At 52.4% G+C, this 15,478-nt stretch overlaps 1 protein-coding gene across 1 annotated transcript in view; it reads right to left on the bottom strand.

Moving 5' to 3' along the window:
* Window positions 1-15,478, bottom strand: part of Disc1 (DISC1 scaffold protein) — a 165,708-nt gene that overhangs the window by 99,792 nt on the left and 50,438 nt on the right. Inside the window, exon 9 of the mRNA XM_077105119.1 lies at window positions 10,048-10,236. Coding sequence (XP_076961234.1) covers window positions 10,048-10,236 — 189 coding nt within the window. The remainder of the gene's footprint in view (window positions 1-10,047; window positions 10,237-15,478) is intronic.

Genomic DNA, 15,478 nt, shown 5'->3' with positions numbered 1-15,478 from the left:
AGTGGGTGATGTTTTTTCTTTTTTCAAGCGAAACATTTACAAATGTAAGATCACATCTAATCGTCTGCTTTAGGAAGTAAGACTGCTCAGGAACCTGGACATCACACAAGTCAAGTTTCCTTAATGGCCAGACACCAGCTTTGGGGAAGCCTGAGAACCCCTGTGTGGACAAAAGGCCTGTCGGGTTCAGCCTCTCTCACTAGTGCAGCCTCAGGTCCCGTCTCCCACTCAGCCAGTCCTGCCAGAGGGATAACCACATGAGCGATGGCCACTGGGGCCCTGGTGTGAGCTGAGCACCAAGCCTCGTCTACTACAGACATCCTTCATCTCCCCAGCTCACAGCCGGTGAGGCCGACACTGTCCACACAGCAGCCCCTTCTTCATCTGTGTACCCCAGAGGATGCCTGGAACCATGTTAATACTAAACCCCACATACTCTGCATTCTTCTCACATGTGCTCTTGATAAAGTTTAATGTGTAAACCATGCACAGTAAGAGATTAACCACAATGATCCTAAAACAGAACAACTACAGCATACGATAGACGGAGTTAGGTGAACACCACCTCTGGCTCTCCTTCAAATACCATACTGTACCTGCCCTTCTCAGGACAGTGTGGTATACAGTGCCAAGTGAGATGGAGTGGGTGGGTGAGGCAGGCACTGGACGCCATGAAGGACACTAGGTAAGTGTCCAGTTGATTCAATAACTGAGGCCACTTCTGCATGACCAATGGGAGGGTAGCATACACAGTGAGGATACACTGGACGGGGGCGTGATTCACACCCCAGGCAGGTCGGGCAGAACAGCAGGAGATTTCATCAAGCTACTGAGGAAGAACAGCACACTAATTAAAACACGCGAATTGCTTCCCTCTGGGATTCCATTTAGCACGTTCAGACTCCAGTCGACTGTGGGTAACTAAAACTAGAAAGTGAAACCTCAGGCAAGGGGGAGACAGGGCCAGGGACCCCCATGAGAAACAGGGCCTCGGGATAAGGGAAGCGACCTCTGGGGGATTACAACAGCCCAGCCAGGCTCAGTCGGACGGGTTGACGGTCGGCCCAGCATCAGGAGGCAGAGCAGGAGGCAGAGCAGAAGTTCAGGGCAGCACAGGACTTCAAACAGAAACCTGCCCCACAACGCGCCAACTCAGAGGTCTGCGGGGGCAAATCAGAGAGCAGAAAAAGGGCCCGAGCCACGCTTACACACAGCTCCTGGCACAACTAGACATCTGTCCCTGTCGGCACCAAGCAGACCCTGGGACATGACACGGGCTGACAGCAGGGACCCATGACCTTCACAGCTGAGGGGCAAGCACGGGAGGGACAGGACGGGCCGCCTCTGTGGAAGCCACAGCTGCTTCCTTCTCATGCACACTGGGGCACAGCCCCTCTCCTCCACTGGGTGGGCAGTGAGACTGACTCTCCCTTCCCCTCCCCCATCACTATCAGGGAGCAAGAACCATTTCCACCACTGAAAATTAGTGATGGTTCATTCTCCTGGAAACACCCAGGGAGCTCCGCCCTGCAAATCTGGACACGAGCCGTTCCAGGCACGAGTACAACACACCTTACTTCATGCTCTAATGCAGACGGTCAGTTTCTCAAGTGAGGCAGAAAAGACAGATCAGAAACACACCAGCATCTTCGTGTCAAATTCCTCCACCCTATGTTTAGTGACCTCGTGGTGTCCTGCTTCATGGAAGAGGAGGGTCTCAAGCCAGGCAGTCAAAGAGAGAACCCGTGATTTGTTTCAGGGTTCCGTGCCCAGATGTCACTGGAGGCCAAACAGCAGGCTTTAAGGCTTGGATATGAGGGATGCCCCCAGAAGGTTACATTGTGTGAGACAATGCAAGAAGGTTCAGAGGTGAAATGGTGAAATTATGAGAGGCGGAACCCTAATTTCAGATTAATCCACTGATGGATTAACTGGGTGAAGGCTTCAGGCAGTAGGTGTGGCTGGAGGAGGTGTCACTGGGGTGTGCCTGCAGGGTTTATATATTGTCCCTAGTGAGCAGAATTCTCTGCCTCCTGGTGCAAGGTCCTGAGCAGCTTTCCTCCTCCTCGCCCTTCCACCATGTTGTTCTGTCTCATCTTGGGCCCAGAGCCATGGAGCTGGATGACCGTGGACTGAACCTCTGAAACCTGACCCAAAATAGACATCTCCTTGTCAGGCCTTTTGGTCACAGCAATGAGAAGCTGCCTAAAGCAGCAGCATTTCAGGTTTGGTGATTCGGTGCAAACAGTCACACTTTGGGACAGAAAGTCTCGCATTGCCCCTGTATTTGCACAAAGTGCCCTAATACGTTTCCCAGGGACAGCCATGGCTGGTTCATACATCTAATGGAGACCAGCAAGACAAGATGACCTTCCTAATTATCGTGATGAGAAGCACAATTGCAAGTGACTTTAAAACACATGGTGAACTTCATTATGCTAAAATATAATAGCTTCTGCTTTGGGGCTCATGATGAATATTAATGTGGGGACTCCAGAGGGAAATTGTGCTCTAAATTTCATATTGTATAAAACCCTTTCAATACCGAAGAGAGCATTTATTTATAGTCATCAGGCTTCTTCATAGATGCTATTAAATATTCCATTAAACATGGCAAAACGGAATGAGTAATTACAGAACACTGAGGGAGGGATAATGATCACCTTTCCCACGTCAGCCCAAATGCCAGGCAGAGTGGGAGCACCAAGGCCCACCAAGCAGGACAGGGAGGGTGCAGAGGGCCGGGTCCTGCCCCAGCTCAGGCAGGGGGCTGTGGGTGGGCGTGGTCCACTGCTCCATCAGAGCAGGGGATGCAGTTGAGAGCGGAGGTCCAGGGCCTGGAAATGCACATGTGGGGTGGGCGTTGGCGGCTGGGGTGCAGGCATTCCGAAGGTGGAAGGGAAAGTGAGAAGCCAGGGGAGAGGGGCTGGCATGGAGGGAGAGTCTGGTGCCCTGCAACAGGCAGGCAGGAAGGAACCTTCTGGAGCACAGCGGGTCCTGAAGGGTCCTGTGACTTGTGAGGACAGATCCTCGGAGGAGGGGGCTCAGACTTAACGCCAACACTGCTGGTCTCCCTGGCAAACCCTTTCCCATGCCTGAAGAGAAGAGGTGACGTGCTGTCTGGCACCCCTCCTAGACGGGGACGGCCTTCATCTGCTTTTCCCAGTACCTCCTCCTTCACACTGCAGCTTCTGGGGGCCACGGGAAGGGCGGCAGACACTCTCCAAGGTTCACTGGATGACAGCAGGCTTTGGGAGGAAGGAGTTCCTGTGGTGGGGTTTCCCTGGATCTGAGTAAGGAAATGGGAACAAAGCGGGGTGGGGGGGGTAGGCCAGAGACAGAGAAGCGCTGAGCAGGAGCCACATCCTGAAGGGACACGTGGCTCCTTTCCTCCACCGCTGCTTGATGGTGGGGAAAGTGCACATGGAGACCCTCCCGGGCTGATCAGGAGGACCCACGGCAGCAGCTGCCTGGGTACATTCGCCCTTGAGGCCAGGCCCACACAGGAGCCTGTCCACATGGTATAAGTCTCCTCTGCCCTCCGCACTAGGAAGGGCAGAGTTCATTCTGAGTGATGGCCTCCGTGAGCGAGCTCCAGCTACGGGGGTGCAAGTGTGTGGCAACCGCCTCGACACAGATGTGGGCTTACGGCCCTGCTCTGCTGCCGCTCAGTCTCTGGGAAGGGTGGGGTGCAGCAAAGGACAAACTGACATTGTCCAAATTCTAGCGCATCTGTCCCCTACCCCAGCGTGACGGACACACAAGGATCCAGGTCAAACACTGGGCCAGTACAGAGCCAAAGTGAAGGGCTCAGTCACGTGCCCAAGCAAGACAGGCCCTCACGGCCATGACAAGTGCAACTGTCCTCGTTGGGGAAGGAGAACATGATATCTGGGATACATGGGATCTAAAGCAGCCATGGGAAACAGGAAGAGAGAGATGTTCAAACAGGATAAAATAGCCAAAAATCTTAACATCGCTTTGGCAAGTAAAATTTGGGTGCAATTAAATTCAAAGGCAGAGCACGTGGTCATTTGTTGAGGACTTAGAAAGACTTCAGAAACAACAGTTCCAGGAGGAACATGAAAGAAGCAGTGACTCCACCACCGGGTGACACTGGAGGAGAGTGGGTCTGACGGAGCGACTCCGAGCCAGATCAACAGCACGAGAGCTGACACTGCCCACCTGGTGACACTGGGATCTAGAGGAGAGTGGGTCGGACAGAGGCCACTCCGAACCAGATCAACAGCACAGGAGCAGATGGGCCCGGAGGCCCACGTGGACTCCACAGGGCTGCACGTACAAGCACAAGAACACCCAGAGGTCACCAGCAACCGATGGTCACCACACACAAAGGTTGTCCCCTGGGGGTGCAGTGCATGGGGGCTTCAGAGAAGAGGAAGTGGGAGCGGAAGGTCGGGGCTGTGCAGGAAGCTGACTTGTGTTGTGTCAAAGAGGGAATCGAGGTTCCTACAGAGCTCGTCATTGAAACACTGACAGCCCCCAGGTCGCCGTATTTAGCTGGCCCCAGGGAAATTAGCCTGCCAAGTCTCGGAGAGTCAGGTTCAGTTAAGATGAATCAGGGCCTCACTCCCCAAAGTCCTGAATCACACAATGTCCTGCACAGCTCACCATCAAGAAGCCTGGAAGTTTGGGAGTTCATAACCCACTTGAATCTAATGTATGAAATATGATATGTCAAGAGCTTTGTAATGTTTTGAACAACCAATAAAAAAAAAAAAAAGCCTGGAAGATCACAATCTCGTTCCCTATGTAGCATCCCCCCACAGCCGGTGATTTACAGGACACAACACAGTCCTCCTCGGCCGGCAGGGCTCCTCACTCCCTCCCCAGGAGCCGAGGAGGTGCCAGTCCTCCGGGCAACGCCTTCCTGACAGGATCACAGGGCAAGGCTGAGCCGCATTTGGGGCAGGGCAGAACTGTTGGCAAATACGCAGAAAGTGTTCCCAGAATTACAAATTTGTGTCCAATTAAATGATCATAGTTCAACATCTTTCTGAATTATGGTTTCCAGGTTCCCTTAGTGACCATTCAAAAGTAAAGAATTTGGGTTTTAGTATAAAATAAGTGATCACCATAAAAGTGACAATCGACAGAGCGTCCTGTCAGTTAAATGATGCAGAAGAGGCCTGTGTTCAGGTCTGGAATAAAAGAAGGCGCTGGAAAGTTTCAAAAATGAAGAAGCCTGCCTCTCTGTCCAGGGTGCTTGACCTGACCCACAGGGCACTCAGGGTGGGCTTTTCACACCATCAGGAGCTAGTGGCGTGATGATCGAGTTTCCCAGCGGGGCTGAGAAATGGCTAAGACTCAGGTCAGGAGCCGGCCATAAAAAGCCCAGAACAGTTTCATGAGGAAACTTTGGATGCAGAGAGTCAGCCCTTGGCCCTGGCCCTGGCCCTGTGTTGCCACCATTACCTGGGCGTCTAGACCACATTAGTGTCCAGAAATGAAATGACCCAGTTCTGGGGGCTTTGCAACCAAAAGAAAGGGGTCAGCACTTATAACTAAAAAGGAAGTGACGGTGTGCAAGGAATCTTTCCTTCCTGTCCAAGAACACACCGAGTCCACCTTGGCCACGGCTCGTCCACACACCATGAAGCTCAGGAGCTCAGCCAGACACAGGGCATCAGGGAGGAAATCGCAGAGTGTCCTGTTCTCGTCTTTAGGGCAGCGCTGGGCTGAGCCCAGGGCCCTGGCCAGGTGAGCTCTCTACCACAGGCCATGCCCCGGCACAAGCACTCCCATTTAAAGCTCAAAAACTCTACATAAAAGACAAGGCAAATAATGAGATTAGGTTCTGTCTCCAGTAGGTTCTAACAACCATGTATTTCTCATCATACTGATATGAAAACAGAAGCATCTCACTGAGGTGCTCAGGCACCTGGGGGGCAGCCATCCCAGGGCTGGGGGGGCAGGCAGGTTGGGGTTCAGTGGCAGGGAAGTGACAGAAATGAAAAGTGCCTTGTGTGTGTTACAGTCAGTCTGCGAGGACTTTGCACAATGCTCTCAAGCAATCTTTAAGAATCTTGTGCTTCCCATTCCCCAAAACTGCCACACGGGGTCGCTTTTGTGGCAGATGGCACTTCAACCGCAGTTTTTGCTCCTGCTCCTAGGATGCTCCTCATCATGTCATAGTCTCACACCAAATAATTAACACTTGTCACTAGCACTGTCTTCTCTTTCCTTTGAACACTATTTTTTATATGATTTTATTATTTTTATCTCTGTTAGATGAACCTTTCTGGTTCACCATTCCTTCCCACTCTTACCAAAAAAAGAATGAGAGACACAGATTTCCTTCTCTTGTTTAATTCATCTTGACAGTTTTTGCTAAACATACCTGACAAATGCATGTGGATCTGTGCGTCTCGGGATCCCTAAGCCAAAAGCCCTGTCTTCACAGGGTGAGGGAGTTTCTGCAGAAAGCTGCCTCAGTGGACTTCAGTGTCTCCCCCAGGGCACCAGGGCACCACTCCCAAGTAAGAGCAGGGTCTTGCCACGTGGGCAGCTGGCTCTCAGCAGGAGCCGAGTGCTGCCCTCAGCACCCTCATCCGCTCTCCCTGAGGGGCAAACAAGCCAAGGTGGACAAAGTCATTCCCAGGAACAGGAAGCCCTGCAGCTGACCCTCTCCCTGGGCATCTCTGACCCACCTGAAGGGCTCACTGGGCCACGGACCCAGCCAGGCTCTGAGCTTGTCTTAGTGCCAAGCAGCCGGCAGCAACTGGGAGACGTCAAAGGTGCCCTGTTTAGAATTCCAGCCCTGATCATTCTGTGGTTGCACCTCTCCCCAGACACCGGCTTGCTTTATAACTGAGTTACATGCGAAATCAGCATCATTAATAAAGGATAATACAGGTCACCAAGTTACACACAGGAGATGGGAAAACACGCACATAAATCGCAAGCTGGTCTTCTTTTCTGGAAAGCAGACATAGCCCACTAAAGAAGTTACCAATTGTTTTTAACTCCACTTTCCCTTCAAAGATAAAAAACTGCTGAAATCCGTACTAGGGAGAGGGTCTCAGGTAACCTCCGAAGGTGTCTGGGTGGAGGAGCTGGCTTTTCCTCCTGTCTCTTCCCACCTCACCCTGCTCAGGACTCTGCGCTGCTCTCCCAGCCCAAGAAAGACGCAGCACTCAGGCTGGCTTCCTCCTGCGTCCTCGCAGGACCCAGTCACCAGGGATGCCTGCCCCTTGCTGCTCCAGGGACTTCCTGTTGTCATCCTGTGCTGTCTGCAGACGCCCCGACCTGAACCTCCAACTCAACAACTTGTCACCTCCCATGGGATATTTCGAAGCCACCACTGGGAATCGAAAGAGAAGCCAAAGGCTGGAGGTCCATCTGGGTGATCCAAATCCAAGGGACGGGGCATAGTCTAGCCAACGACCCTGGACCCTGGCCTATAGCCCCCCAAGTGCTCGGTGGCCTTGAGCGTCTGGTGTGAGACACCAGAGACTGGCTGGCCCCCAAAGTGATGGCAAATCCTCCCTAACAGGGCCACCACCGGGTAAGGGCACTTCCCACAACCCTTGCCTCTGACTGTCACCACAGGCCTTGGCTGTGGCAGTGGCAGGGGAGGGTGCAGATGTCTCAAAGGGAGCCAACAGGGCTGAGCTCTCCTCTCTTGGCTCCTTCAGGTTGGACCTGGACACACGTGTGGCTGGCTCAGTGCCGTGGACTGAATGGCACCTGCAGGGGTCTGGGGAGCCAGACGGATGAGTCTGGGCCCCTCACACTCCGGGCTGCTCCTCCCTGTGTGCACTGCCCCTTCCCGAGGGCCACTTCTACAACCATGCTGAAGTCACACTCAGGACCACAACGCAGTGCTCGTTCCTGAACATTAGACTTCAAGATGTCGAAGGCCAGGGGGAGTCCATCACTTAGCAGGTACTGTGTTTTTGCTGGGCTTGCACCTAGCCCTGAACACAGAGCATCCTGCACTGTCAACACCCAGCACCCAAAAGCGGCTGGACAGACTCGGCCTAGTTAATTACACTCCCTTTTATTATGCAGCTTGATGGACTCGGGAGTTTATACCTTACTTATCTGTCCCTCGCACGCTTGCAGCCTGGGTTACTAATCTGAGTCACCCGGAGCCAAAGCTCCTCAGACTGGGTAAGAATCAGCTTGGCCTGTGGATACATCTGGGACCAGGGGAGCTGACGCAGCAAGATCCAAACGCGGGACGCAGAGCTTCTCCCCACCTGAACGTACAGCGCCACCGACAATCCAGCACCCACGGCGGCCACCGGCTCCTTCCACCTGTGCATGTTTTATTCATCACTGTGAAAATCCTTGGTGAAGTGACAAGGACGGGATTCAAAAAACGCTGCACAGCCCTTTTTAGAAAGGATCTTAATGATTTTCAAGAGCTCCGCCATTCACATGGAAACACTGCTGCACTCTATTTGCCCAAATATGTTCACAGCCTCTGTACTCCTAGAGCTAATCTCTGCCCCCTTGTGCATGCTGATGCCACGAGAAATCTCGTGGCTTTTATAGTTTGTACACTTAGAAATCCAACAGCAAAAATAAGTACATGATGCTCCTCTCTCATGGCCCAATAGGCCAGGCTGGAACATCTCAGGAGAGCATGTTGCCCCTGATCAGTACTGAAGTTACCTAGGCTCAAGTGTACAGTCTCCCATTACATAGCTGGAAAAAAAAACAAGGCTTGATCTTTAAAAGTGAAAAGAAACTCAGAGAAGCCCTGAGTTGCTGAGCCAGCTTGTAGTGCTGGTTACCAAATGACCCATACCTCCAAGCATACTCTAACCCGGGAACTCTGTAGTAACCGCAGCCCCTGCAAGCTGATGGACCCACACAGCAAAGTTGATGCACCCCAAAATGGCACACCTAGTTCCTGCTAGCTGATGCTACATTCCTTTTTTTGGTTTTTAGACACTAATTTTCATGTACATCAGCTGGGCACGGTGGTGTACACCTGTCATCCCAGCAACTAGGGAGGCTGAGGCAGGAGGATCATGAATTCAAAGACAGTCGCAGCAAAACTGAGGCACTAAGCAACTCAGTGAGACCCTGTCTCTAAATAAAATACAAAACAGGGCTGGGGGTGTGGCTCAGTGGTCGAGTGCCCCTGAGTTCAATCCCTGGTATCAAAAAAATAATAATAATAATCACGTACATCAATTTGTGGGATATTTTCAGAGATCCTCATTTCAGATCCGACTCCTAAGATCCCACTTCCTTCTTATTTCTCTCCAGGTAAGCATACTTTGTAAAATGCGGCCTCTTATACACATCTATTTATTCCATCAGCCTGGTGAAGGACATTTATGAGGGACCCTGCTGTGCTGTCTCGGCCTCTGCCCTCCACGCGCACACGCCCAGGATTTTTGCACACAGCTCCATGGCACTGACCCGGCCATGAGCCAAACATTCTCATCACCAGTGAAGAAGCAAGTTCTAGCATCTATTACCTTTTAAATCTGATTTGCTTCTGATGATTTCATTCAGCATTTTGGAAGGAAACTCGTGAGAAATCCTTCACTTTCTTTAGAAGCAAATGTTTGCTGTCTCTGCTTGGACAGAACCAGGATCCTCGGAGACCCCAAGGCTGGGCCCTCAGGGCGCCTCCGCTCTGGACCACCAGCACAGGAAGGACACAGCAGCACCTGGGCTCTGCTTCTAGCAGACCCGGGCAGAGGCAGCACCTGCGTGGATGACCTTCCCCAGGAGAAGCCCTGAGAGGCACCTGCTCTCCCTAGCCAGGCTGCAGTGCAGATGGGAAGACTGAGCCTGGGCACAGAGGGAGAGGACTGCCTGAGGAGGGGCTACAGGCCTGCCCCAAGAAGGGCTGCTCTGCACAGTCAGGAGCCCTGGGCAGATGCAGGCGGAGGACGGGGTGTCACCCCTGAGTGGCACCACCCTGTTTGCTGAGGCTTCTGACAGAAAATGGAGGCTGTGTGGCCCATGGCACCCCCTCATCAAGGTCTCAGAAGCACCGATGGTCCCGCCTGGCCACCTGCCAGGAGATATGGAGCTGGACATCCCCCCGCCACTCACCGTAGGCCGCAGCCTGGCAGGCCAGCTCCCGGCACAGCCTGTCCTGGTCCTCACGAAGGCGTCCCAGCTTCCCGGTGCTTCTGGAACTCAGCCCCAGCAGCTTGCCCAGGAGCGCCTCCAGCTCCTCACGCTCACGGCCCAGGGAGCGGATCTCCTCAGCCAGGTCCTTGGCCGTGCAGAAATGGCCTCCTATAGCACAGGGCGGGAGAGGAGAAAGGAGGCAGAGGCAGCTCAGCTGACAGGCCCGTGCGGCAGAGGCCGCTCGGCAGCAGCACTGAGTGGACCAGAGACCCCAACCCAAGGACCCTGCCTTAATTAAGCCTCCCTTCTTGTCAGGAAATGTTTACGAGGATTGCCAAGGTTGGTAGGGTGTCTGCAGAGGGCTCGGGGGACTGAAATGCCAGGTTTGTCGACATAAGCTATGGCAGAGTCCGTCCCAAGCTCTCCTAAGAGTGGACGGAGAGCAACTGTTGCATTCCCACCCACCGTCAGGTAACCATCCACCCCACTGAGGATACGTCCAAGACAATCTCCAAACTCAGGGCCCAGAGACCCTGGCACTGGCCCCTCCGGGCACTGCAGCCTCAGTAAACCTGCTTCCTGAACGTGCCCAGGCCAGCCTCGCCCACCCTACCTTTAGTTCAGCATTGCTGTGCCAGAACTGAAGAGGCCCCTGCTTCACTGAAAATGCCCTCTGCACCCCCCAATTCTTGAGTCTGTTCCAGGGGTCCCCTCAGATATTCCTGGCCTGTGAAAATGATGACACGAGAATGTCCCTGTGGGACCCAGGAAAGCCACAGGCACTGCTCCCAGTGTCCAGGAGGTGTGGCACCTCCCGCAGGGTGGGGAGGGACGGAGCCCTGGAGTCGGACTGGACCTAATTAACACCCCAGTCCTGTTCCTCAAGCTGTGTGATGTGCAGGGAGGAAATCAGCATGCCCAGGACAAACTCTCCATAAACCATTATTGGAATAACACCTGAATCATGGGTTGCTACAGAAATAAACAAGAAATTCTATGAAGCTAAGAGAAACCCATGACACACAGAATATAGCTAGGTTGCAGGGTGCAAAGTCAACATGCAAAAATCAGTAGTGCATGGTGTGTCGTGCCAGAACACCACAGGAAACCATTTTGTTGTGGGATTAATAGGCACCAAGGAAAAGGAAATATCCAGCCAAAGATCAGTGACCTTGTAAATTTTCTTGGTTGCCTACATGCATTTAATCATTAAAATTATTTATAAGACATTAAAAATTATCTACATATCAACAATAAACTATTGGGAGATAATTTTTTTTAAAAAACACAATTTATAAGATATTTTAAGATGAGAAACACTTAGGGAGAAATTTAAAGAAATATGTGGAAGAGCACTCTTTTTTAATATGTATTGAGAGAAAGTAAAAATGTATTGAGAGAAAGTAAAGATTTAAATAATTAGAAAGACAAACCACAAACACACATTGGAAAACTTCATGTTACTGAGGTTTCAGCTTCTCCAGATTGATTCACTGATTTAATACAATTCCAATCAAAATTTCATGAGGTTCTTTGGCAGAAATTTATGAGCTTATTCTATCACATGAAAGAAAATGCAAAGGCTTAGAAAACTGGGGTGATCCTCAAAAAGTCCATCTTGGTTTTGAGACTCATGCTGTGGTCACCACACACCACGACAGTCCAGCTCCAGCAGAGGTGGGCAAACACATCCACGGAGAGGAACAGAGGACCCGGAAGTGGACACAAACTCAGAGAGTCGACTGATTTTCAATCTAAGTGCAAATCCAGCCCAATGAGCAAAAGGCAGTATTTTCAACAAATAGAACAGCTAGTTATCTCCATGAGAAAAGGGCCACCTCCCTCCACACTTCAAACCACACACCAAACAGCACAGAGACGGCCACGGGTCTAACGGTGGTTAACATGAAAGCTTCCAGGGGAAACGGGGAGACCCCCTCCCTGGCTTTGGAGCAAGCACATCAGAGAACCCTGAAGACGCGAACTACAAAGGAAAAGGGGAACTTCCTCAAAGGTAGAAACTGTGCTCCTCAAGAGACCTGCAGGAAAACAGGAGGAAACGGCCCAGAGCAGGAGAGAGGCTCACCACACGTGTCCCTGACAAGGGGCTTGAACCTGCCACACGGCCACCCAGACACAAAGAGCACCACTGGAAACGGGAGGAGAGCCGAGGCAGACGAATGCCAAGGAGCAAAGGCCAGAGGCACTTGTCACAATGCTGCTGCCACTCCCGGTGGCCCCAGGCACCTGCGGCTCCTGGTAGGTTCCAGGACCACTGAGCTCTGACTGTGCAAGTGGGTGTCCAGGATCAGGAAAGTGGGTGCATTTAAGTGTTGAAGTGTCAACAAAAATCCTACGGCAGCTTCCTCCAGCAGCACAGAGGACAGGCTGCATGCGTGTGGGGGACAGGACCCTCGACAACTGCAGCCCAGAACTGCTGAAGATGTCTCCAAGTGTGACGACCAGCCTTCCCCAGGCGCCCCAACCCATGCACTCTCCTTTCCAAAGAATGGCCAGGGGGAGAGGGGCAGGTACTGAGCCACATCCTCAGCCCTATTTTGTATTTTATTTAGAGACAGAGTCTCGCTGAGTTGCACAGTGTCTCACTTTTGCTGAGGCTGGCTTTGAACCCATGATCTTCCTGCCTCAGCCTCCAGCCACTGGGATCCAATGTGCCCGGCTGGCCTGTGGTTTCCTGAAAGCCTAAATGTATCTAAGAGTTACTTCCATGAGCATAAATGAAACATTGAATCATTGTTTCATTGACAGCAATTTTTTTTTCTCTGTGGTATATGAAAGACTGGCGCTTCTCGCTGAAATACATGTTGTTGCCTCTATAGCTAAGAAAGCCGAATTCTAGAGAATTCCATATCTTTCTGAGGTCACATAGCAAAAAACAACAGGGCAGTTTTCAAACTCAAACAACCCCAGAGCCCTCCTCTTAAATGCCACCTGTGCTGTTCGCCTCTTTGTCATTGACCAACCAGTACCTCCAAACTAAAATAAATGTCAAAAGTGTCCCAAAAGGTCTCCTACCTTGGGGGCATTCTGAACACCCTGCACAAGCCACTCTGACCTGGAATCGTGGTTTCTGATCCCAAGATGGGGTGGACACGGCTTGACTGCTTTTCTGTCACTGTATTAGGTGATGTGGCAAATACAAAAGAGAGCAAGGGGCTGCCCCTGCCCTCCAGGAGGTGACCGTGAAATAAAGGGTCAAGATGGACTGTAAAGGGCAGGCAAACAAGCCCCAGGAGAGTCGGAGAAGACAGACCACTCCAGAGGGCGGCTGAGGCAGGTTCCACGAGGACGGAATTTGAGACCGCCAGAAGAGACGGGAGCCCCAGGAGATAGCCAGGGTGGGTGGAAGGAGATGGGTGACCAAGGAGGACCAAACCGTGGTACCCACATGCCTGGGGAAACCAAGAGTGACACTGCAGGGGAGCAGACAGGGCCTCTCAAGTTTTAAACACAGACAGGCTAACTCTCCCTCCCACAGGTGCTTGCCAGCCTGCACACAACCAAGCTGGCCACGGAGCTAAACCCCCAAGGCCCACAGAGAGCCTCAGGGACCCCAGCCTCGGGGGCTTGCAGGAGGATAGCCAGAGGTGTGGCTGATGGCCCCTGCACAGCGTGGCACCTTCCCCTGCCCCTCAGGCTGGGCGAAGGAAGCCCCAACCTTTCTCTGGGCCACTTTTTAAGTAAAAGGTTCATGAGGGCCGGGGCTGGGGCTCAGTGGTAGAGCTTTTGCCTCGCCCATGTGAGGCCCTGGGTCTGACCTCCAGCACCACATAGAAATGAGCAATAAAAATAATGACATTGTGTCCATCTACAACTAAAAGAAATATTTTTTTGAAGTTCATGAAAAGTGAGGTGGGACAAACTGTGACCCCAGAGACACCATGCAGGACCGCAAAGGTTCCGTCTCCTCGGGCAAACAGCTCAGAGGAATGAGGCTTCTGAGAAGAAACCAACAAAGATGCCGTACACAGAGCAAGTGCCCACGCAGGTTTGCTGGGGACATCCTCCAGCCCCCCACAGCCCACCCGAGCTCCAGAGCCAGGGTCCTTAATAAAACTCGGGAGAGATCACTCATCAACCTGACCTCCCCTGAGCCCAGGGCATAGGGCAGAGGACCTGCTTGGTGAGAAAAGGGGACGTTCTGTGTGTGCAGAGTGAATTCCCATGGCAGCATCACAACTTGAGCCACAGTAAAAGGCCACACTGTCCCCAGCTGACCTTCTATAAGCACTGGGACCTCTGAGCTGAGCCCAAGACGCAAACCTTGCTGGATGCAGCTGTCCCCAACTGCTGACTTGGCTAAGCCTGTGGCAAGACCTCAGAAATCAGAGCTGGCCCTGAAGGAAGCCATCAGTGACCTGGGACCCCAGGCTGCACAAGTATGTGGGTGGAACTGCACCCTGGCCACTGGCCACAGGCCACACGCCTCCTCGGTGAGGACGCTGCAAATGGCAGCTGCCTGAAGCTTCATTCTGCACATCGTGCGGCTGAGGCCACGGCAGTCTCACTCAGCCTGGTCTTCCTGGCTCCGCACCTCCACACAACCGGCCCAGCATTCACCCCACAGTGGGGGGAGGTCATTGCACACCCCTTCCTTCCCCAGGGTCACCATCTAAAACCCCAATTTACGGTTTGCTGTGCTCCCTCTCTTCATATGATGGTCTCATTTGACCTCTCCAGCAATCCAGGAAGGAAGCCTCTTGACAATTGCCCTGAATTTCCACTTGAAGAAACTCAGACCCAGAGAATGACCTTGTCAAGGTCTCAGAGATTTAGATTCCATGAGTGCACAGAGCAGTGCTGATCATGAATTTGGCTCTTCTGGTTTCACAGCAATAAATGACCTGGTCAGAAACATTGGCCCCATCATCCGTGAAGGGAGGACACACAGGGCCTTGCACCTGTGCCCACACTGTCTTCCCCTGACCAGGCCCAGGCCTTGCTCTATCCTTCACCTGGGCGCCTCCCACATGACCCTACCTGTGCCCACAGACATGTCAGTGTGCAATAATCCTCCTAAAACTCTCCACTGTTACCTACCCCCATTTCAGCTGTACTTATTTACTAGGCAAAAAAAAAACACAGTCAATGCTGAAAATAAGCCTAAAATGAGAAAGAGGCCCGCGTCTTTTGTCCTACGTGACCCCAGATCTCTTGGGGAACGGCAGGCTCCAGTCCACAGGGGATCCTGGTCTGTTTTCTGCTTCTATAACAGAAGCCACAGAATGTAATCTAGAAGCAACGAGGTTCCTTTGACTCATAGCTCTGGAGGCTGGAAGTCCCAACACACAGTCCACGTCTGGTGAGGGCCTCCGAGCTGCACCCCAACATGGCAGAGGGCAAGGAGCAGTCACCAGAGACACAGGGAGCCGTGGACAGACTCACCCTT

The sequence above is a fragment of the Callospermophilus lateralis genome, chromosome 13 (genome assembly GCF_048772815.1).
Source record: "Callospermophilus lateralis isolate mCalLat2 chromosome 13, mCalLat2.hap1, whole genome shotgun sequence".
In the NCBI taxonomy this organism is placed as follows: Eukaryota; Metazoa; Chordata; class Mammalia; order Rodentia; family Sciuridae; genus Callospermophilus; species Callospermophilus lateralis.
This window is presented reverse-complemented; position numbering and strand designations above follow the sequence as displayed.